General features: G+C 36.2%; 2 protein-coding genes across 3 annotated transcripts; both read right to left on the bottom strand.

Annotated features, from left to right (window-relative positions):
• Positions 1-561: 561 nt before the first annotated feature.
• LOC139965243 (WSCD family member GA21586-like) lies at positions 562-8,878 on the bottom strand. Of its 2 annotated transcripts, none has more exons than XM_071967417.1 (5): positions 8,792-8,878; positions 4,646-5,402; positions 3,233-3,403; positions 2,534-2,743; positions 562-2,371 (listed from the first exon to the last, which is right to left on the bottom strand). In XM_071967417.1, the coding sequence occupies exons 2-5, from the start codon at positions 5,019-5,021 to the stop codon at positions 1,986-1,988; spliced, it is 1,143 nt and encodes a 380-aa protein (XP_071823518.1). In that variant the 5' UTR covers positions 5,022-5,402; positions 8,792-8,878; the 3' UTR covers positions 562-1,985. The 2 variants fall into 2 exon arrangements, with proteins under 2 accessions (XP_071823518.1, XP_071823517.1); XM_071967416.1 differs by lacking the exon at positions 8,792-8,878 and adding an exon at positions 6,319-7,901.
• Positions 8,365-25,340, bottom strand: LOC139965244 (sialate:O-sulfotransferase 2-like). Its single transcript, XM_071967418.1, has 5 exons — positions 25,174-25,340; positions 14,170-14,719; positions 11,790-11,960; positions 10,843-11,040; positions 8,365-9,723 (listed from the first exon to the last, which is right to left on the bottom strand). Exons 2-5 carry the CDS (start codon positions 14,537-14,539, stop codon positions 9,380-9,382), a joined length of 1,083 nt encoding a protein of 360 aa, XP_071823519.1. The 5' UTR covers positions 14,540-14,719; positions 25,174-25,340; the 3' UTR covers positions 8,365-9,379.
• Between the last annotated feature and the right edge of the window lie 491 nt (positions 25,341-25,831).

The raw sequence follows: 25,831 nt of genomic DNA, 5'->3' as shown, positions 1-25,831 counted from the left end.
CGAATTGAAAGATAATGATATTTAGGCAATTATAGTTACATTATAAACAAAACGTTAATAAAAATCGATCATTCTGGTAAATATAATTTCTTCGTAAAACAATATTACAAGCACTTTGTGTAGTGTTGGTATTATACATGTTTAAGTAAAAACAAAATCATTTTAGTAGGTCAATATCAAACTAACTGTGGGATAGGGATAGCACGGCTGTTATATTAATTTGTTACGTCATCAAGTAACTTAAGTGCAATTTAAAAAATCTTATTTCATTATTACTAAATCTCTATAAGTTTATGATACTACTTTTTATGAATGTTATATAGGTAAAATGTTATTTGTCTTTTGTTAGAAATTTAACTTTATTGAAAACTGAACACAATTCAAATGTTTATACATTTTAAGTTTCTAACTCAACTTCACAACTCCATGTTGCTGTACAGCTGTAAACTTACATAAAACCGTCATCTTTTATACCGGTTACTCCATCAGATCCCTATTTCTGAGTTTTTGTAGCTACACCTGCACATGCACATTCGCCATTTTGACTCCTATATACGTTCATTTTAATTCAATAAATATATAATATCGGCATCATTAATATTCTTGATTCCATCAGATTCCTATCTATTTCTTAACCTTATACAAGTCACTTAGTCACGTGGGTGAAGGTGGCGTCGTCCTAGGATCAGGTCTACGACTATCAGGACTGTCATTAGTATATAGAATTTGCATAGATATAGAGGGCGGCAGAGAGATGACACAACAAGAGATTGTTGAGATATTGATGTATGTACAGCAGTCACACCGATTAGAAAGACTGATGTAGGTATATTGAAATATATAAACAACGTTAACGAATAAAATGAAGACCATTTAAGACTGAATATTCTTTGTCATGTATCATGACGGATTAGATACATAGGCCTACAGAGAAACCGTACTCTGTTGTTTCAAAGTCCTTAGTTAGGGCATCCTCGAACATGTTGCTTTCTGGAAATTGTCAGTGATTTTATGTTATCTACTTGCATGCATTGAAATTTAGACACTAGATTGTTTTTTTTTCTGTCGGAAGGAATGGTAACTATCATTAGTAAAGCTAGTTTAAATACCAATTTAGGCAGTACTTTGATCTTCATATGTTTTAATCCAAGAACAAAGTGCTAGTAACGTTTGTTTCAGCTTTTCTGGTCAGTTTCAGTATACTCACCTTTCAAGTAAACTAAGACTCTGGAATACTACTTTAGGGCAAAATTGGCTATGACGTCGGTTCCTAGCTGCAAGCCTAAACGTTAGTGTTAATCCATTGTTCATAAATTATTATGTATCAACTAAATTCAATGAACAACAGAGCATGACATTCTACAACAGTTATACTTGACAAATTGTACGTACATTGCATATATATATATATATATATATATATATATATATATATATATATATATATATATATATATATATATATATATCAGTTGTGACGAAAATATCACTTTTTGGCAACTTGGAATTGGTTAAACTGTCGTAATTGTACTTGTTTTTGTGGGGGGGGGGGGGGGGAATTCACACAAACTTGGATGTATACAAACGTAACCACTGTGAAGTGTAATATATTTGCCCATCATTCTTAGAGTACACGTTACCCTCTCCACCCCCCCCCCCCTTCCATGGTTCCATTATCCTCATAACCCAGCATATATTGCTGGGCTTATGTGAGATAATGTGAAGTATATATCGTACTTATTGAAGAATAGTCACCCAAGATAGAGGCTGGGCATGAAAACCAAACGAATTAACTAATCCACTCTCAATCCACAGTTCCCTTACATCGAGACTGTGATCGTGTGACCATGACGATCGTATGTTAAATTGGAGGTGGGGAAGGGTGGGAGAGGGGTGGTCGCGGAATAGATACTACAAATAATCTTATCCAAAAGACCTAGAATTGAAGCATTTATCGTTTACAGTGAGGCATATTATTTTCGTGGTCACGTCTCGTTTCGTCTAGATCCATCATTGTAACGACTCTCTTCAAACCGAGGCGATGGTAAATGGTACTGTTCCATAACATTCCCGATATACATCTTGACATCTTCAACGTACGTAACTAACTGTTTATTGTATGGGTTAAAAGATAAAGCATAACGGGGACGACGAAAGAGACCCTCTGACATCTTTAATGTACATTTCAATCTCTGTTCGTCCACAGAGAGGCCCACAAATTTAATAATTCTTCTGAGTTGCTCCTGTAGGTCATTCTTGAGATCATGATAATAGACCACCAAAAGTCTGCCATCGGGCGCAAAAAGGGTCACAACTTTATCGAGGAGATATTTCATACCGCTTGCTGAATCTTTCACGCATTTTGGCCATGCTTTAATGTAAAAGAAAAAGTGTAATGTTATATTATGTAAGTTAATGTACAAAACATGAAATAGATCGAAATACAAAATATCATTACAGCAAATGCTAAAATACAACATATAATTGTTAGACAAATTTCAGACATGTTTTTTTTTCAGTTTCCCGAATTTACCTCTTGTTTTATAAAGTGATTCTTGAACGACTCTTGTATGTACGTCTTCTGTGTCACTTCCGGTGCGTCGATTGAAGTCGGACAAGATGGCGTCATATGGATCTCGCACCAGAAGAATTGTTCTGTTAATTTTCAATGGTCTTTTGATTTCGTGCATCTTGACTACAATTGTCCTCCCCATATAAGGTCTTAGTTTCTCTCCGACAAATCCTACAATTATAAACATAAATTGTATGATAGATAAAGGACTTCAATAAATTAAAATGAGGTGTGGCCCAGAGCTCTTGTTAAATACCAATTGACCCCCCCCCCCTCCCTCAACCTAACACCACCACCAACAAACACTAAGAAATATTAGTTTCATTGATAACAAAACAAGTAAGATGCTTTAAGTTATTAAGTTACTTACTTTATGGCACATCTCATTAGCATTATTCACAAAGGTCACCTGGCACACAGTTCAGTTTCGTTAATTTATATATGTCTACCACTAGACGTACCCAAAGCCAGACCCTCCTCTTGATTATTTTCCCGTGGCTCTGCGTAGGTCGCCGGCCTTGAAACTTGCAATTAGTGTTAATAAATGATGTATGAGAGGCGAGACGGGTGGGTGGGGTAGGGGAAGGGTGTACAACCGTATATAGCAGTGGTATCATTTGTCCCGGCTGAATGTACAAAATTCCCCTGATTAATACTTACCTCCTTTCATGAGCTCCTTATCGTCATATATACTCCCGGAGTATATTCCTGTCGCCCTCTCGATGAGGTACCGCAACCACGTATTTCCAGAACCTGGTGAACTCGCCAGGGCAATCACGGGTAGACTAAACTTTGGCATCATCTTTATTTCATTGCACATTGATAGCGCCTCTATGTATTTCAAAAAGAAAATGAATCACATCTCTACCGACGAATTTGCAATTGCTGGCATTTGTCACTGATATTATTAAATTAGTAAAAGCCTAGAGGAAGATGTCCCACTTTGTCTGCGTAAGGAATATTCCTTGAAAAGACTTTGTTGGAGTTGAAAGGCATACAAGATATGGCTGGACAGATGAGTATGTAAGAAAGGAACAGTTAGCTGTAGTTTGAAATTGATTTTTTACTGTGAAGAAGCTACATAACATTCACACATAGGTGGATTGCCTGGCGAATAACCGAGAAATATAATGAACATCTGATTATTTAATCCAAGGAGCAGAGCATTTGTGGTCCAGAAATATAATTTAGTGTTTTATTTTGTTTTGTTAACACTGAGAGTTTATGTGTTATTTCATCCTTACTTAATTTTATTGAGTAGCCAAAGCTAAGCGATGTTATATATTTCTTCGGTTTAGGCCTACTTTATCTTCATGAATATTACATGGTCTCACCAAATTGTAGTAAATAAACGAAAAGGGAAGCTTTAAGCGAAACGTAGCGTTTAATTATTTAAGTTCTAAAGGGGACCAACTAACCCAACTATCTTTATAGCTTATGTGAAGAAACAACTTTGTGCAGAACAACTCCCCAAGAACAGCTTAAGCAAATTCTAGCTCTATTTGGGAGATAATCCTAGTTTAAAAGTTGTGTCTGGGAGCTGTGATGTCATAGCCTAGTGCGTGTTGAAATATGCCTTCATTTAGGTCGTGTTAACAGCTTCGATATTTTAGATACAACATTTGCAATATCCATCTCCATTACAAAAAATAAACAGTGTAATTAATGAAAGCAAACATAAGAACTGGAAGCAGACGTGGCTCGAGATGTCATATTTCGACTTGATCAAAATCTTCGAGCCTTTGTCTGTGAAGGAACAGTCAATCCGTGATATCTCCGAAATGGAATAGCCTAAGATTTTTCTTAGTTGCTTGGGGAAGTTGTTAATGAGCAGTTATCTCTGATGTATCATATCAACCGATAACATGATGGTAGAGTCTGTATCTCCTTTAATATGAAAGATTTATAATTCGTACAGTTTAATTCAAAATATGAAATGACATATAAGCTAAATATTAAACATTTTGAAACAACAGCACTTTTTTTGGAGCTCTAAAGAAAACGTGGCGACTCACAATGAAATGAATTAATTGCTACAAGATTCACCACGAGGCTTCGAAACAGATCACTTACCCCTTCCTAGTACGTATACGCCCTCTGTGGTATTCGTATTGTTTCTGACGTCGTTTGTTAACATAGACCAAGACAGATTACTTTCTTTAGCTACTACCGGCATTCCAACGGCACGATTTGGAGTTAACCCGGTTAGACTGTCATTCCCAAATATTGATTTATTAATTGAATTATGATGATATGATTGAACGAAATTTCTTTTGTTATCATCGTGTGAGTATTTCAGGATAAATTTATGATGTACAGATTGATTTTGTATATCAATGTGGTTAGTCTTTGAGTGATTAGTCTCGAACATGTCATAAAAAGTAAAAATGAAAGAAATTACTATGGTAACGAAGAGTAGACGTTTGGTTTTGGTACTTAGAACGTTCATTATTCCTTCTTTTCACGAGAAGACAATGTTTAGTCTTTCAAACTAAATAAGATTACTAATGTCACATGGTTTTCATTGTTTTCGTACAATTTTACAATTGTTTTCTCATGTCATTCTGATAATCTGAATAAGAACATGACTTGTACAGAACCCGAGTTGAGGTTAACTCAACAATTGGCTTTGACTGGTGCTGAATATCAAATTGTCATATCCTATACTGATTGCAATAAACAAAAACCCGATAGCGTCCTACGGTAACAAAATAGACGTCGTTAGTGCATGATTAGGGCAACATGTAAAGGTATAACGTCTTCATGTTAGACAATTGTTAAATATCTAAATCCAAGTCAAATGAAGGGCCATCCACTGCAACGGTTAGTCCTGAAAGGAAATAACAATACAGAAATTAAAGCTTTACCGCATCAAAAATAACATTGATTTTTAGTTTATAGGTTGAATTATTCACCCTTCCACTCCCCACCCGCATATACACACACACTTCTCAACATTACGCACAATATTTACATTCACACACACGCACACAAAGTATAATAACGCTGTTATGTCTGCTGCATTGAAAGACACTATAGGCAAAAACAGCCTACCTTTAGAACCACTGGAAGAACTGTTACATGCGTGACGAAGATAAACAAAGCTTCAATTAGTCAAGTTATACCAGGTTATATGTAAATGTAGACTATATAAATAGCCCTTTCCGCAAGCAACTCCACTGACAAAAGTACACAGCTAAATCAGTAGCGTCGCCAATGGGTATATATATATATATATATATATATATGCTACTCCTTGTCACTTTCGGTGATCATGCACTGAAGAAGAGCTAGTTTTGCTCGAAAGCTCTGCAAAACCCAAACATTGGCTGTTTTACTTCCAATCACTTACCTAATTCAATTATTGTATCTCACTCGAGATCCAGCCTTTCTCTAATTGCAGCATAGTTGTTTAACAGTCTTTCCGTTATTCCTATATATATATATATATATATATATATATATATATATATATATATATATATATATATATTAGATTATAGATAGATTAAGGAATAGATTATGATCAGCAGTTGCAACACTCGATTCGATTTGCCTCATATATAGTAGGTCTAGCCTAGCCATATATGCAACATCAGACTTTGGAGATTAAATTTAGTTTCCTCAAAATGTAACAAATTTAAGTAGTAACAAAATGTAACAAATTTCAACCAAAACATTTTGTTATGCCATTCTTAAGTATATAATAATGTAGGCTTAACGAAACTAAACGAGTAGGCTCTTACCTCATGATAGTATATCGCAAGCCTCGTGTTATTTGCCCCATTACAAAGATAAACAATATACCTTAGCCTACAATACTTCAAATATTATAGCTGCACTCTATTGTGCACTCAGACGCAAAAATCCACTTTGCACTAAAGAGCTTCTGTTCTGTTATAGCATTGTGCAGTATTCGTTGACATAAGTAGGTCTCTTTCGTCGTAACAATATTTACACCGAATCGGTTCTTTTTGTATCGCTTGCTGAATAAAATTCACTATTCACTGTGGACAAGTCAACAAACGCACTCTAAAGAAGTTCACTCATGTGTGAACCCTTTTGTCCAGATGTACACTTGTGCCTGAGAACCAGGAATTTCCCAATAGTTTTTTCCCCATTCATAACCTTTTTAAAGATTGTCACCAGTCACACATCATGTTCGACCTTTTCGCATCTCCTGTGGATCATTACTTTTAGTAGGTGATTCTACTTCGCTGCCCACAATACCCGTAAGCCCCACTTTTCAAGGTTTTAAGCCCATCATTTGTTCAGAATTTGAAAATTCACAATTCTCGTGAATAAATTCACTTCAAAACATTCCCATAATGTTGCACACAATTTCATCTATGGACAACCAATATAGCAAAACCTCCTTCAGCCCCTAACAGACGGGTCAAAATTACACGAGTAGGGGGAAGTATGATGAAAAATGGTGGTCAGGGAATTTTCAAAAATTCAGACACAGTTAAATTATTGGTGTACAAATATTAAAACCTCTTATAACGGCTACCATAAAACTTCGTTGAAGGAAATGAAAAAATATTCCGAAAATGAACACTACACACATGTACAGTTTGGAGGCTGTTCATCCCGGAACGCCATTTTCATGCTCACTGATATGATGTGATATCTGCTGTTTGCTTTAAAAATTCGAATAATTGAAATGAGACTGAAATAAATAACTATGATCTGTTTATTGTGCAATGCTCCACCAGTGGCGTAACTATGAGTCTAGGGGGCTCCTGGTCCAAAAGAGACCACCTGCAGGAGTTCCAAGCAAGGGGGATCGGTAGGACATATAGGTGTAACACACTTGTTGATACTATCTAAGCGGAGCGCCACCACCAGTTGGCGCGGAGCGTACGACGATTTTTTTGCCAAAAAATACTCCTATATCGTCGGAAAAGACACTTCCCATTCAAGTTGCATTTACACATCGGTTATTTTGAGATCTCATGTCTTAGGATTTTGACTTTCAATAATTTCAGTAATGCATTATGGGTCCGTATGCAATGAACATAACTAGAGAACTGTTGGTTGGGGGAAATCATTGAAATGTTAAATGCCTAACTGTTTTTTTAATTTTTGATTTTCCAGGGGGGGTGTAAGTGCCCCTCCCCCTCCCCAGAAAGTTTCTTTTCCTTTCCTAGATTTATCTGTCCAAGAATCGTTCTGGTCAATGACAATACCACGCAAACTAAACCTAAAGACCACGGCACCATTCGGTTTAAACATTAGAAACGATTTGCCGTCCCAGGGGGACCAAAACAATTCCTTTGCAATTACGATGGAATCGGATTAAAATAATCCGACGCGGATTAAAATAATCCGAATTTCTAAAATTTCTGCTCAATTCAATATATATAAATATATATATATATATATATATATATATATATATATATATATATATATATATATATATATATATTAATATATATATATATATATATTAAAAAAATTGAAAACACCACAGACTTTAACTTATACATCTATTTACCAAAATTAATGCAAAAAGAACGACATGTTTCGAAAGTAGCAAACAATAGCAAACAAATGTACACTAGCAGTAACACACACGGACAAGTAGATTAACTCAACAAAGATAACATTGGACAGTCAAGCTGTTTGTTGAGATTAGGTTTATCCCAATTGATATGTAGGCTTTCTTTGATCCTAAGCTGGAGTTTAGTGGGAGCTGAGTCGATAATTTTGAATGAGTTGTTGTCACATAGCCGCTTACAGTTGGGAAATTTAGCTAAGTGTTTGTAAATATATATATATATATATATATATATATATATATATATATATATATATAAATGAAAATCGTAATGAGTTGGAAAATCAAGAACAGTGAAAAAACTTTCAGCCTCCACCGGGATTCGAACCACGGGCCTTCCGCTCTGTACGCGGACACCCTAACCACTAGGCTATGGACTCTGATTGTATGTCCAGAGGTTCGAAACCGGTAAGGATTTCCGTAATTCCACTGTAGGCGTTTGTCACCTGTATCGAACAATATATATATATATATATATATATATATATATATATATATATATATATATATATATATATATATATATATATATATATATATATATATATATATATATATATATATATATATATCATGTAAATAATAGTAGTAGCGAGAAAACTTATCTTAGTTTTAAACCAATAGAGTTTTCATAAAGAAATGCATAACCGTACTTTGTTTAAATCATGTCTGTCTTGCAGAGAACTCAAAATGTTGGTTGACTCGCTCTGAATATGACTTTAGTTCGTGTCAAGGAAAGTCGTTTGCAATACTCCTGTGCAAACTGTACATGCAAACTGTACAGAGTCCGTTTCAGGCTACCACGAAGGTGCTTGCCCACTGTATTTTACATGCCCGAGGATCTGTCCGATACAAACCTATAGTTTCCATCGAAAGCGTTGCAGTTGCCTCGGGCGTTCTCTTGGCAGTATATCAAATAGATACGGGGAGATAGCTTTGTGAAAGAGAAAGGTACACTAGGCTGTACATTCTAGGGTCTTAACAAAATTGAGTCAAGGGTACTCCGAGTCCGAGACAATGCTGAAGTGCAATTAAGTCCAAATACAAATCCCACCCCACTGACACGAGCACTATTCGTCGTGTGAGTGTTTGTGTGTGTGTGTTTACAAAATCATTTCTAACGATAATCCAGTAGCAATTTTGTTCAATAGATTGATTTAATAGTTTATATAGGGGCCTCATTGAAGGCAGGCTATATATATAGCACTATATACAGTTCATAAAGTTACGGATCTTAAATCTTAATTCATTCGAAATAGTGGTAAATTATGTTGCTTAAATTTGATCTGGGTCTCTTTCATCGCGTTCTCTACCACAACTCTCAAAGGTTTTTGGAAAGGATCGAATGATAGAGCGTGCTTTGGCCGATGGAAGTTCCCCTCTGTTCTCTGTATTGTGCAATTTAATCTCTTTTCATCTAACGGAAGTCCAAGAAATTCAACGATTCTTCTAAGTTGGTTTGGAAGATCAGTCTTCAAATCTTGGTAACGAACTACTAAAAGATTTTCATTGGTGAATTTATCTGTAATCTGTTTGACGAGGGATTTCCAACGGCGTGACAAACCTTTCACGGTGTTTGGCCAAGCTGTGAAGCGGAAAGTATATACAGAATCATGAGTTTTATAAACTATTTCATGTACGTATATATATCACACGAATGAAGTTACATTTCACTTTGCGAAGGCTTATTTAAATTGCAAAATAAGCAAAATACTGTGTGAAGTGTAAAATAAAAAACTAAAAGCTACATAATGTGATATCATTTGAGTCCTTTTTTTTGTACGCAATGCGGCTACTACTATTTTTAGTGCATATTAACATCTTACTTGAGATAACAAAAGACCTAACATTGTGGTTACTGATTCTTTGCGGGGCCAGACTGAGTTTCTGAAAAATTAAACTTGTCTTCCAGCCACTTTGATAGATCAACAATTTTGGGTGTTAATTATGCGTCTACACTTATTCTGGTTTTCAAGAAATCCCCGTTCGAAATATATTAAATCTCACTGGAATGCTCCTTTAAGGCTAAATTGATGATGACGTCAAGTCCTCAGTATAAGCCTATAAGCTTTACGTTTTTCTCTCCACCTCTCTCTCTCTCTCTTTGTTTTAATAATTCTAATAACTCAACCTGTACACTCTTTCTTTGTGTTAATTTCACGTTAACAACCTTCAACCCCAGTTGCCCTTGAAACTGCTTACAAGCCACACTGTGAACGTGTTAAACTAGCTAGAGTCTCCCCCCCCCCCCCCCCACCAATTGGGCTTTGTGTCGCATTCTGAGTACTAGGCCTAATGGAGTTGTTGCAGACGCGGCTAAAAACAATTTTATGAATTCGGATGAAGTTGGGCATGAAAGAGGTCAGAAACTTAGAAATAGAAATAAATAAATATCACAACAATGTTTTTAAGACTTCACATGATATTGAGTATAGGAAGCAGCTTAGTATATACATTTGTGTGAATAAAGAGACCTTCTCTCCAATTAAAAGTGTGCTTAGGGTCTACCAATAGTACTTTGTTAGTTCGAAATAAAGGGCTTGGGGTTTGGGTGGGGTGGGGGATTGGCTGCTGTATATAATTTTAAATACCCCAAGCTAAATTATTCGGGAGTAGGTTTATATATATATAGTCAGTATGACCCCCTCCCATCGAAACGGGAATTCAAAGACGACAATATTCCTTCAAAGTTAAGTTGAGTAACCTTTTGTATGGTAAACAGATTCGTTGACAACTTTGGTGTGTCCTTTTCCTTTACTTCGATTGAAGTCCGCCATGATAGCTCCGTAAAGATCTCTCGCAAGAAATATCACCTTCTCAATATTCCACGGCTGCCGAATTCCATGCATTTTTACAACGACAGTTTCACCTGTATAAGGAGCCTTCATTTCCCCTTTGAAGCCTTCGTAAATATTGAGAAGTAAATGGGAAATATAGTAGAGATTGTTACGCCAGAGGGGGTCACAACACAAAGATAAAACAAGCTTGCGGTAATCGTTATAAAACAATTTAAACTAATGATTATGAACCTCAAAGACGTTTTAATTCTTCAAGTAATCCTTCCTTCAGTTACTGAGCTATAATTGCTAACAACCAACTAAAGGTTCTTGGTATATAACCCCTAAACAGGGGCGCCAATCATTGGGGACAGGTGGACACGTCCCACCACTTTTTGAAGGGTGGGCAGGGAAACAATATCAAATGCCCTCCCCCCCCCCTCCCTCCCCTCAAGGTTTCGTGACTGACTCGTGTAGGTGCTAGCCTTATATATAGGCTCATAATGACTCGTGTCATCTCATAAAAGGAACTCACACAATATGCTATGAAATGAGTAGTAATTAATGTTTTATTTTCATCTGCTCATCTCCCCAAATAACAAAATAGAACTTTTAAGGGGAGAGGTGTCCCCTCCCCCATTTGAGAAAGTTTGGTAAAATGAAGGATGCCTATAGATGCCACTGCAGGAGATGGTGCTACAGATTGCAATTTTTGAAACGATGTTGCAGAAAGCCAACTGATAAGGCTGTACCACATAATCATGTTACATTATATGTACTGTACAGTAGGATTTCTTTGAAATATTCTGTCTGCTATAGAGTCCCCTCAAGCTCCCGTCCACCCACCCTCCCCCAGAAGCTGATTTCAACTTACCTCCAAGATATAGACTTCTGTCATTATAAATACTTCCGGTGTATATCCCTGTTACTCGTTCAATTAGATACCTCAACCACGTGTTTCCAGAGCCTGGAATACTAGCCAAAGCTACCACTGGCAGTCCACCTTCCGGCATAAACCTCATTTTATCGCACAAAGAAGACATTTCTGTTTAAAAAAAAAGTCATCAACGAGTCAAATTTGTACAATCACAAAATTTTGACAGCCAAATCACCGGTTACCAGTTTTATCCTCTTTCTCTATCCTTTGTAAATCATGAATGAGCAAAGACAATTATTTTTCCCCATTTTTTCCCCGGTCTCCCTAATCGAGCCCGTCCCGGGCTGCAGCGCCTAACCCCCCCCCCCCCCCGAATTATCCCAGCCACCAGTCTTTCAAGATAAGTCCTCGGTATACGAAACCAAACAACTTGATGAACTCCAATCTCAGTCCCCTCAAATCGACTGAGACTGTAACCACTTAGTGATCATGGTTGTGAATTGTAGTTGGAAAGGGGGACTGAGGGCTAGCTCAGTAAACTGGCTGGCAAAATGAAGTGGAAAAAAAATCCCACGAAACATTTTAATCAATTTTAACCCCAAAATTTGCTCTATGTTGGCAATCAAAACGTGAAAAAAAAAGTTTTGTAGTTTGATGAATTGTTTTTCATTGATGTATCAACAACATAGGATTATATTGACATATTTGGTTACAGTTATGCAAAATGACAGGACAGTCACTAAATTTCGAATGTTAAATGACTCAAACATGAAATTGACTTGTTGTTTTTCATATGGGGATAATATAATACCTCAGTTCGAGATTGTTAAACTTTAATGATCTCAAAGGAGGTTTTCGCGTTTGGTTTAAGGCGGTGCAATCGGGGAGCCCATGCAGTTCTGTGAAAACTATGAAAAGCGTCCCTATTGAATACATTTTTAGAATTTCCCAGTTTTGGCAATAAGAGCTACCCAACTTTTAAATTTTTGTGGTTATAAAGTACCCATATATTATTACAAAGTCTCCCTTGGTTGGAAAATTAAATTAAAATATTCCATATTAATGGTTGTTGAACATTCAAATACTCAGACAAGATATATTGTTGCGGTAAGTTTTGACGGTTTTAGTTATTTATAACTTTTAGTTTTCTCCTTCAAATTCAAAGTCACATCTTCCACTACCCCTAACCCCCCCCCCCCCACGCTCGCTCGCTCGCAAGTTTACTAACCCTGTTCAACACTACTCAATATCATTAAGATTGCAATTGTCCTATAACAACAACATTATCATATCAATTTTCATACCAAACGAATAATTAAGGTATCCATTCTTTTCTATATAATTGTGGTCCGGACGCTTTTTCATATTAATTTTAATTGATTTAATCATATATATATATATATATATATATATATATATATATATATATATATATAGGTATATATATATACATATATATGTATATGTATATATATATATATATATAAATATATATATATATATTTATATATATATATATATATATATATATATATATATATATATATATATATATATATATATATATATATATATATATATATATATTGAAAAGGATGACTGTATCGGTACATATAGGTACATATAATCCTTGATATGTTGCAAAGTGTTACAAAACACCACTGTCAGTCTATGTTGTACTTTTATGCCACCTTTAAGGTCCATCCAAATAAAGTGACTGAACTATATATACAGCCTAATTCACAGACCATGATACCAGTTCCTTGTATGCAACAAATAACTCAGGGGAAAATATAAGAGTTGTATGCCTTATTGCATGCTTACATACTTATGCTTACATGCTTACATGCTTACATGTTGTATGCTTATATTGCATAACAAATTTGTGGATGACAAAAAGTGTTATCTATCCCAGGTTGCTCTGTTGTTAATATGAAGTTAAAAGAACTTGCTTCGAGTGAGTTATAAGATTTAATTCAAAATATAAATTGACATTATAACCGTTACACGTGCACTGAGCAGCCGACGTCATCGTCAATTAACCATTCAAGGAACATCCAAGGGATTTAGCATATTTCAAAATGTAATTGATTAGACACTGTATAGAATAGCTATATAGAAATAGTCCTAACATTCAAATTCCTCTTCTTTTTCACTTAGAGTGATGACATCAGGACTGAAACAAATCTATCCAAAATAGTCCTTTACGAAAGGCAATTAGACATAAAAATGCACAGAGTAAAATAATTCACATGTAAAGCTCGACAGGGAAAATATTCAAACCCATGTGCTACTTTTCAAAAGCCTGGTTAGACCTTCGGGTTCGGGTGATGACTTTTAATTTGCTCTTCTAACACTTTAAACTTCCTCGACTTACCAGTATCATTAAGAGACTCTCTGGTAGGTTGTGCAACTATCTCAGTTTCGTCCGGGGTTTTGATTTTGATGTTTCCCGTTCTCTTTGCTGCGGCGGTACCAGTGTATTGCCTTATTGCTGAAGTTAGCAGCGAAGATGCAGAGGTCGCGTTTATTGGAAGAAGAGATTGATTCTTTGTTTCGGCGAGCCTTTGCCCGTGATCTAAAGAATCACGCATTGGCCGTGGTTGCAAGTTGGCAAAGTTTGGAGGTCTGATGACAGGTGTAGATGGCTGAAATTGCAATGAGACATAAACCACCGCAATGGCGGCATATACCAGCAAGGCATATGCGGATTTACAACCAGCTACTGATTGGTTATCCTTAACCATTGTATTGTGGTATCGTTTAACAACTTGATCAAAGTGAAGACTATCATAAATCCTTTCGAACGCTCAATTAATTTCGTCGTCAATTCTACCAGTTAAAACATTAATCCTGCGTCACTCAGTTCATATTCGTCTCAGCATTACACGTCCTTGGTGATCGTTGGTGTTGATTGTTAATCCAGCCTGTAAAAGGAAAGGGGAAACAAAAGGTGATATCATTCTTCATTTCCCTGTGAGGCTTCGATAAAGTTTTCTTTCAATTTTCTTTATATTCATTTTCTGTACAAGTTTGAAAAGTGTATGAAATAACAATAGGAAAGATAAGCGCAACTGGCCCAAAACAGGAAATGACGTGCCTAAGAATACTACCACACGGATGCCTTCATTAAGGCAATCATTATGAATAATTATTTCATTAATGATTATTCATAATCCTGCAGTTGCTGGTATATGGTTGAGACTGGATAGATGCTCAGACAAAGAATTAAGCTCCGTGACAAACATTGTAACCGGTATCATGGAGGATATTGTTCGAGCTCAGGGACCAACATACCCAAGAAATCGTTGAAATTATCAGTTGCGACACACAACTTGCTACAACCAGTCCATGCACAATGTGTGAAAATAGAAAAAGTAAGATGGTTTCCGTTGATCCTGAAGAATGTATTAATAGTATTCGAAATACTCCTCGGATCCTCCTTCTTTTCAATAAATTGATGCTAACAATGAATTCTCTTTTTTTAGTTAACTTCTAATAATGTTAAGTTTGTCGCTGAAGTTATTGATTTACAGACGACCATATGCATTAGCCGAGTACAGATTACGTAACCTATGAACTCTGGTCCAGAGTATATATGCGTGAATGCGATCGAGTGACTTGAAGTGTTTGTCTACTGTTTGTCTACTGTTTGTCTACTGTACACTTGTTCTGAGATGTTCTCAAGTCGCTTTATCCTTCTGCATGAAACTCGGTGTCTGCAGAGCGTTCAGATATATATACTGGCAATTGCAAAAAGAGGTTTTCGAACGTCAGTTTGTTTATTCATTTGTATTATCACGACAATAAAATAAGCAATAAAAAAAATTACAATGTGAAAGGAAGTCTTCTATAAAGCCTGAATTGGCTTTACAGAGTAGAAGACTCCCTGGTAAAAGAAGAAAAAATATAATACAAGTTGAATGAGCAGAATGATACAGATACTTTAAGAAGTAATAACTAGACAGGATGAAATTGTCCTAGTTCATAAAGAATTTAGCTACACATGTAATTACTTCATATATATAAATATAGCAGAATAGCAGAATATAGCAGAAATATAGCAGAATATAGCAGAAATATAGTATTAGTATGTTGTGATGATGTCTTTTCTTAAATACTTCTTAAATAAACTCAACGACTTTTGGTCTTTTTATTATCTGAAAGGGAATTCCATGTTTTAATTATACGGTTACGAAAGCTATTGGTTCCTATAGTGGTGCGGTAAAAACTACGACGTGCATGCATTATAAGTATGTCTCATTTAATAGTGATAAAAAGTGTTGTTACTATTAATAAAACTGTGAAATTTTCCGGCAGTAACCCATTCCATGATTTGTAAGCAAAAGCCGCAAGGTTCATTTGCATGATATCATCGAGTTTAAGCAAGTTTAGTTTCTTGAATAGCAGACCAGTGTGTTCCCGTGGTGCAGAATGGGAAATGTAACGAATAGCTCCTTTTTGGAGTTTACAAAGGTGATTACGATTCATGTCCCAGACCAAATAATGGTATAATATGTAAAGTGTAGTAAGATCGGAGTTTGATAAAGCGTTTCAAGTATATTATGTGGGTAGAAATGCTTCAATTTAGAGAGTATTCCAATGTTTCTTGCGACTTTGTTACAGAACAATGATATGTGGTTGCGCCATGATAAATTACAGTCAATATCAACACCTAAAAACTTAGTAGTTACATGATCAATGATTTAACCGTTCATTATTATGTCTCTATCCCAATGAAATTTCAGTGTTGAAAGCAATATAATTAGTTTTCTCAAAGTTAATAGATAGTTTATTAGCAGTGAACCAATCATAGAATTTACTTAATTCATTAGAAACAGTACTTTGTAATGTGTCTAAAATTATCAGAATGGAAAAAAATATGAGTACCGTCAGCAAATAATGTAATGTTTGCAATTTTAGAGACTTGGCAAATGTCATTGACATATATAATGAATAATAAGGGGCCAAAAATATATCCTTGTGGTACCCTACAAGTGATTTTAGCAAGTTCAGATTCAAGTTCTTAGATGAGGTATATCGATATCTATTAGAAAGATAGCTGTTTAACCAGTTAAGCGTGGTTCCTCTGATACCATAGAAGGATAATTTGTTCAATGAAATGCTGTGGTCCATATAGTGTCAAAAGCTTTTGAAAGATCAAGGAAGACGCCAATACATGTTTTATTACAGTCAATTTCAGTATACCATTTGTCAATAGCATCTGACAAAGCAAGTTCGTCAGGGCAAAAACCATACTGTTCTTTACACAAACTATTGTATCTGCTAAGAAAGCTATAAATACGATTAAACATAAGGAGTTCAATAATTTTAGAAAAACATGATAGCAGAGATATAGGGCGGTAATCATCATAGCCACCAGTGTCTCCATTCTTAAATATTGGTACAACTTTGGCAATCTTTAGTTTTTTCTGAAAATATGCCAGTATTGAAGGAAATATTACAGGTTCAATAATAAAAGGTATAACTTGCCTAACAATATCAGGTTTAAAGTTATCATATATCCTGCTGCTTTTTTTTTGGGGGGGGGGGGTAGACTTGAATTGACTATTTTTTAGATTTATTCTTCAGTTACTGGATAAATAAATATAGAGTGACTGTTCGAATTATTACAATGGATAAAATGTTCTGCCTTGCATTTGTTTTTTTAATTTTCTGGCAAGTGAAGGACCTACAAATTACAAAGTAATTTTTAAAAATAGGAAGTGAAGCAATGGAGAACATTAAATATAAAGGTAGGCTGGTCATTTTGATTTCGTAACAGGAGTGGCATTTTTGGGATACGTATTTCTTAAATCGTAATTCTTTTTTTCTTATTCCTGACAGTTTTAAATTGTTCCTCAGCGTTAGAGATATGTCTCTTCATTGTTGATTTTTGTACCTTTAGCTGCATGGCTGCTGTGTTTTTCACTAGTAGTAGGTATGTTTGAACTTTCTCCGGCTGTAGCAGGGGTCCTGAGGTGTGTTTTGCTTGGTCCTTTGTTGATTTTCTCTGCTTGTGGTGGTTTTGTAACAGGGGTCTCTGTTGTTTGGTCTGTTGATTCTTCGGTTGTTTGGTCTGTTCATTCTTCGGTGTTTGTTTCCATGTCGTTTGTTTCTTCGTCATCGTTGACTTCATTGTTATATAGGCTACTTTATATAACTCTCTGAAGAAACTCGATGCTGTAAAATAGGGTTTTCAAGTTGGCCATATGTATTGATGGCAGATGTTTGATAAATAAGAAATGCTGACTTGACTTGCCTATAAAAAGTGGTAACTCTTTGTGAATTAAAATATATATATATATATATATATATATATATATATATATATATATATATATATATATATAATATATATATATATATATATATATATATATATATATATATATATATATATATATATATATATATATATATATATATATATATATATATATATATATATATATATATATATATATATATATATATATATTGAAGCAATCCGACACACACCAACGCGAATCAGGAGCATGCAATCTATGCATGGAAGAGAAGCTGGCCAATCGAAGGACAGATGTATCAACAAAAGAACATAGCTGTTATCACCATGTTTTTTCATGAAGTCACGAAGTGATGGGGACACATTGAATATGGCTTGAAAAACTGTTTCATCATTTCTCAACGGCTTTGAAACAAGATGAGTAATATGATCTCCAAGAGTATTGATTTCAAAATATTCTGCCAACCAACGATTTTGTTGAAGTAGAACAGGCAAAAGGTCATCAGCAAAGGAACCAGAAAACCCGACAACTGTCGCCGTAAATTGGGCGAGAATAATGTCAAATTAATTCAAAGAGTACTCACAAGTGGCGTATGAATATAATTATGTCCAACATCATTGAAATATAAATTCCAATACGTAATTTAAATGAAATAACACAACCGTTTCGGAGTAAAAGAACATAACGATGTTCACCATCTGAATATATATATATATGTATATATATATATATATATATATATATTTATATTATATTAATAAAAATCAACACATCAGAAAAGTTCCACTTCACGGCCGGTTTCGTCCTTAGGTGTCTTGTTGTAGCAAACAACTAAATGGAACCACCTGATATGAGGTGAATTGCCGTTCAGTAATTAAAATTAATTAATTAATTAACCTTTTTAGCAATGTGCATGATTGTACTTAGCTGTAGCCCGTCACAACAGATATATGCACCAAAGATTACTGGTACAGCTTAAAGAACCGACAGTGGTTAAAAGCAGACTTGTACAATATTGTGTGTTCGCACTTGTGCCCAGCGACGTAGCCAGGAATTTGAAAGGGGGGGAGCACTTTTTGCGATTGATATGGATTTTCAAAGTTGTAGGCACGACTATCTGAACGGAGCGCCACCATCAGTTGGCGCGGAGCGTACAAGAAAATTTTTGGTTTTACAAACCCCCCCCCAGATGGCCGGAAACGGCCCTTCCCGAATGTTCATTCTGGTTCCCTGGCCTCTTGCTAACTTGAGACACCTCATTCAATATCACTTTTAAACCCAAAAAACAAACGAGTTAAAATAGTACGTAATTCAATAATACATAATGTATTAAAATTAGCAAGGTACACAAGGGCGGCGGAAGCACTTTTAACCTGGGGGGGGGGGGGCACCGACGTCAAAGGGCACTTTGCAGAAATTCGATTAGACTGATATTTAGTACCCTTTATAAATCTTATTGTATTATCTTATTTGCGTATACACATCACTCCATCAACGACCCCCCCCCCCCCCCTCTTAGTAGTCTTACTTTTCAACTTCTGATACTTGTAGATACAAAGATAGGCCAGAAATGTCTTTGATACAACTGTATAGCTAGTAAATGTTTAAGTTAGCCTAATAAGAGAAGGCGAGAGCTATCCGACGATTGCCATCTGATGCAAATTTCTCAAGTGTTTTCTCAACTGAAATACTATCTGCGTAAACGGGTTCTTAACTACATGTTAAAAAACTGACAAGATCGGATCCTATAGTCTTTTTCGGCGGGTATAGTGTTGAATGAAACTACCGTGCTACATACTGGCTACGCCCTGATCATATGATATCAGTATCAGCAGATTTTGTTTCCTGTTTAAATTCTTTTACATGTTCTTTTACATAATATATCAGAAAGACAAACATAGTGCTCTTTTACAAGTTTTCCAGTAGGATGATTCTTGTTTATTGTCCAATGTCTGGACTTTAATACATTTGACGAACTTAACTGATGGACAATATAAACTTTCATATTTTGTAATACAGCCAGATATGCAGTGGCCTAAAAACAAATATCGTTATCGCAGTGTATCAGCAGTGTAATAATTATTTATAGGAAGTGCGTATCACGTACGATTGCTAGCTTAGCTTCATAACATGCTGTTCGTGCAACAACTTAGGACGACTCATTGAACGAACGTTGTCGACGTTGTTGTGCATACAGTTCGTGACATTCCATAGAGTGCGGTTAGGTAGGCAATATGTATTTTATTACGCAGTGGCCAACTGTAGGCTTGTAATTGGCTATAAGCTAAATTTAGCTAATTGCATCTGCCAAACTAAGTAAGTAGTTGAATCAGTAGGCGTGGATGTTACTACGATTACAATCGAGTTAACGGAGCTGACGAGTATTCAAGATCAAAAGAGCACTGACAAAATACCATGCTAAAAAAACGACAGTTTAAAAAAAAAAAAATCGACACTGAAAGGGGGGGGGGTAGCGGTCGCTCCCCTGCTCCCCCCTGGCTACGTCCCTGCTTGTTCCTGTATTCTAACATAGTAACCTGTTCTCGTCCTCAGGGTTTTGGCCTCGTATTTGGGTACTCTGGAAAGTTTGGAATCTAGTATAACAATTAGTGTAAAATGTAGTATTCTTACTCGTACTCACGGTTATGAGCCTTGTACTAGTATTCATGCTAATGTAGCCTACTCGTATTATAAGTCTGATGACAAGGCAACACGCTTTCTTTCACTGTTTGATATGACTATATACTGACCTTTTTCACAGATACGCCTTTATGCTACCAAAGTAATAGAGAAGTTTGTTCCGTTTCAATAAAGACACAAACACACATATTTCGACTCAGGCGGTGACTGGTATATATCTCTACACATACTCCTTCTGTACGGTAGTGAACTTAAAACCTTGTAAGTTTAAGAAAGCTTTCAGTTATGAACACTTGCCATACCAGGGAGCTTGTTAGGACATGGTATAGAGTAGCAGCTCCATGGTCAAACCAAGAAGCACCGATGCGTATAGTTTCACACCATTTGAAACGAGTCGCGTTACTTTTGTTACCACACCCACCTTTCCTAATAATGGGAGATAATTATATAGGTCTATCGTTATATACTTTCAAATATTTGATATGACAATGTGTTTATCAAGCTGACAAGACCGATAAGAGTGTTACTAATTTGCAGGCCCTGCGCGATGACTTAAGGAAGAATTTGAGTGCTAGTCATGTTTCTACAGCTATTTTTGTTTTCAGGATATTCACATTTGAAACATGTGGAATGCTCCTTAAGAATAAATTGATAATTCCGTCGGCTCCTCAGTGCAGGACTTACTGGTAATCCACTGTTTTATAACTTCTAATATATTCTATATAACACGACACGCCCCCACTCCCACGCCCTCCAATTTCTGCAGTGTGGAGACACAATATCATATGCCCCCCCCCCCCCATCCCAAGGTTTAGTGACTGACTCGTGTAGGCGCTGGCCTATCAGGCTCATACGGAGCTAACCCATTATGCTATGAGATGAGTAGTTATAAATTCCCCCCCACTCCCACGCCCCCCCCCCAATTTCTGCAGTGTGAAGACACAATATCATATGCCCCCACCCCCAAGGTATAGTGACTGACTCGTGTAGGCGCTAGGCATATCAGGCTCATACGGAGCTCACCCATTATGCTATGAGATGAGTAGTTATAAATGTTTTATTCTCATCTGCTCAACCCCCCCCCCCCCTCCGATGAAAAAATAGAACTTTTCAACTAGGTTGAAATGATAGTTACAGATTTTTTTATGACGTCAATCAAATGAGGAACCGCGCCCACATAACGCTGAAGCTATATGCTAAGCCAACAGACAATGGAAGCCAGCAGCATTCGCTAATCCCTATTCCAGTATATTGTTTTTCATATTTTAAGGTATGATGTATCACGGACAAGCAATATACCACTACATATATATTATATTTTGGATTCAGTTTTGTTAGCAATGCCACTCATGATAGTTTTGAGTGATTTTGAGATAATTATATATTTCATAGTTTTGAGACAGATAAATGCATGGTGCTAAGCCTGGGTGCTAAGCTGCTAGTCATGTTGTTAATACCATGTTTCTCATTATACCTCCAGTCCTTGTTTAGTCGTTATGTACATATGTTGACAAAACAGTTTATTTGTGAGTACGCTGACTGATGCCAAGTACAGGGCCGTAGCCTGTCGGGGTGGGGCGGGGGGCAGGGAGCAGCTGTCCCTATGAGAGTTCCACTACCTAGATGAAAGCAAGTCTAAGATAAAGTGAACGCCTAGACAGTTGTCGCTATTTCACTTAGTTTTAGCGAAATGATCATATCATTTCTTCTGATTTCATAAGTCATTATAGTGTGCACAACCTCAAGATTCTAAGCTCGCACCGAAGGAATGGCGTTCAAAAAGAACACAAGGTTTTATTTTTGTGTCATATTTGTAATGTCTTATACTCTCCTTACACATGTTAAAGTGTCTGAGTCGGGAGGTAACACTACAGTAGCTTGGGTTAGTTTTAAAATTATTAAAACAAAGAACGGTACTAGGGAATATTAAAAACTTCAATATTCTAGATTCAGGATTTAAAAAAAAAATCTCTCTCAGTCTAGGAAAAAATATATCTATAATAAAGACAACCATTCAAAATTTAAGGATATGAGACACACTAATGACATTTTAAAGACTTGATCGAGTTCTATGTTGTGTAGCTATGTGTTATATACTTCGGTGTTAGGTAAGGGCATGTATATAGAATGAAGAAAGAGGCTGAGAGCAAACAAGAGACGTGTGTTATAATGCTCTACGTACTATATTCTACTCTTCAAATATGTCCGTGATCGTCCAATACGGTATATAAAGTTAATTACAGGGAGGTGGCGGTATACTACTTCATCTTTACTACATAACACTATATGTAGCTGGGAAAACTCCTTAATAGAATTAAATTATTAGATTTGAGCTGTTTTGTAAAATTTATTTTTCATGTCACACCTTAACATGACGTCGTAAAATAATAAGGAAACATTAAAAAAAAATGACACCAAAAATAAAAGCAGAAATAAGTTGCTTCCGTCCGCTTTCCCCATTTTTTTAATTGGTCTTACATTTGTGATTTATACCGTCTCGAAAGGCCTATAACTCGATTCAGAGAAAACGTTAGAACATCTTATACCATATGTACAATGTACACTATACCATTCAGGAGGGCAATTGAAATCAACCACCAAATGTATAAATAGAACACCTGACTATCTTGAGGAGTGCGATCTTAAGCACACACCTATAGAGCACCACTCAATTTCTTGAGAAGTTGATTTAAAGGGTGTGAAGACTCGCGCACTAAGAAACGTCTAATGCCGGTAATGTGACCTAGTTTCGAATGAGGTGTAACAGAAGTGTTAGACACCACCATCGATCCCAGAAAATACACACGCAGCTTGCTACCGTCGGTAATTAGACACTAGTGTACAGTCAATACACACAGCTACGGTCAATACCCACAACACAGTGTACATAGCAGCGTGGACATCTCAGGTCTAGATAAAAGATAACAGGGTATCACGTGTTATTACTAACTGCATTTTGTAGCGACAAGAAGAAAACCGTCATTTGCAAGCAACGGAAAGTTAACTTTTTCAGAGCGCGGCACACGGTTTGGGGCGAGTCTTCAATGCCTTTAACCGAAGCATAAGAATTCATAACAATACGTATTGTAAAATAATATGCGTACTCATTATATCTATTGGTACTTTATGTTGGCCTATACGATTTCCCATGAATAAGTACATATGTGTGCAAATATTTGTTAAAGCAAATGATGTTAAACAAACACGAAACGAAACCGGAAAGTCAAATGACGTTTAGTGATTCCTTGCCAATATGAGAAGAAACTTTAGATACAAGATACACGATCTGAATTGCTGAGCAGAGATGGCAAGTCTTGCAGAATTTATTAATTCATACCTATGCAAAGAGGATTGACGGTCAAACAAACTTCACCTCTGCAGAATCAGACTTATTCTGACCTTAACCTGTCATTGACCTTTGACCTCTAGGGAAACTGTAGACATGTATTTAGCAAGGGATATGTATATACCAAGTGTGAAGTTCAAGCACCTTCTGAAGTTATCGCATTTGCAAATTTCTCAGACTTTGTTATCTGTTGACCTCAAACGACCTTTGACCTCCATGAACAACAATAGAGATCATCTGCTTACCAAGGGCTACCGACATATTAAGTTTAATGTTCAAGCAACTTCTTGAGATATCGTGTTTACAAGGATTTTAGCCTTGACCTCTATTGACCTCAAATGACCATTGACCTCCATGAAAAACAATAGGGATCATCTACTTACCAAGTACCAGCTGCATACTAAAGTTTCAAGTTCAAGCAACTTTGGGTTCGTCAGATATTGTGTTTTACAAGCCAAGGCTTCACATACACACAAACACACGCACACGCCATCACCATCGCATAGATTCCTTCGGCAAGGAATCAAAAACTAAGACCCATGGTCACATGATCTTCATTGACAACTGTGCATATCAATAAACTATGAGATGAAGATATGTCATTTGAGTCGTAACACAAAGCAATCGAGTACAATAATACTACTTAACCAATCGGCAAAATTTTAACATGGTTGTAAATGTTAAAAAGTATGTAATCGACAACCGTTTGCTCCAAATCAATCGCATTTGTTTTGCCCAATTGAGTAACAATGTTGCGAGTAAGAGGACTACATGAAAATTTTGTGAGGTTTAGGATATTCTCCATTGACAAATGACAATAATTTGATGTACTTTCAAAACCATAGTCCGACAACAAAACTTAATGAAAGTTTATGTATTTAGCGTTGCTGGATATATAACTGTTTCATTTTTTACAGAAACTGGGCACCTCGAAGTAGAGCAATCGCTATAACTGCAGGAGAGAGTCGATTACCACAGAAATCACACATTGAACCCTGTACACAACGGGCCGCCGGATAATACGGAAAGGTAAATTGGCTACATTTTCATATCTTGCGAACACAGCCATTTGCTCCTACCATTGTGTTAGAATTGATACCAATACGAATCAGAAAGTAATACTTACTTCGTCCACGGGTAAGTACTAGCAATGATGAAAATGTGAAAAGTAGAGTTGAAAAGGCCATGTTGAAAATAAACGTCTCAAAAACATTTATTATTACGAAAGAAGTGACAGTAAGGCGCTATTAGTAATACCATCGATGGCATACGAATCATCGTTTGAAAACTTGAATGACATTCATCATTTATGTTAATGTTAATTATTAATATGTTGATAAGAATGGTCCAAAGTCTAAAATTCAGTCAGATTTAATGTAGCATACAATTGAAACATCAACCAACGCTATAAGCTTAACCGTTGGCCCCGCGTTGGGTTTGTAGTTCAAACTGTGATGGCATAGAATCGGCCACGTCAACATGTTTACTTAAACATCATTCAATAGGCCTATTAAGTAATCAGCCAACAGTAGCATATTTGTTTGTCTGTCATCGTCTCTGCTAAATAAGTTATAACGTCATGGTTCATGGTTGGACATGCTTGGGCGATGTGTGAGAATCACTTAGGATCCGAGATATACAAAACTTTAAAGATATGCCAGTATAATTTTTACTTCATGCCATGGACTGATTGGCATGCGGGTGTGACAGTGTAAAGTCTCCAGGGGCGTAGCGAGCGGGGGGGGGGGGTGTGGGGGGTGTCACACACCCCCAATAATTTGGTC

This window comes from Apostichopus japonicus, chromosome 3 (genome assembly GCF_037975245.1).
Source record: "Apostichopus japonicus isolate 1M-3 chromosome 3, ASM3797524v1, whole genome shotgun sequence".
Lineage (NCBI taxonomy): Eukaryota > Metazoa > Echinodermata > Holothuroidea > Aspidochirotida > Stichopodidae > Apostichopus > Apostichopus japonicus.
The sequence above is the reverse complement of the archived record's forward strand: the minus strand, read 5'-3'. Positions and strand labels throughout refer to the sequence as shown.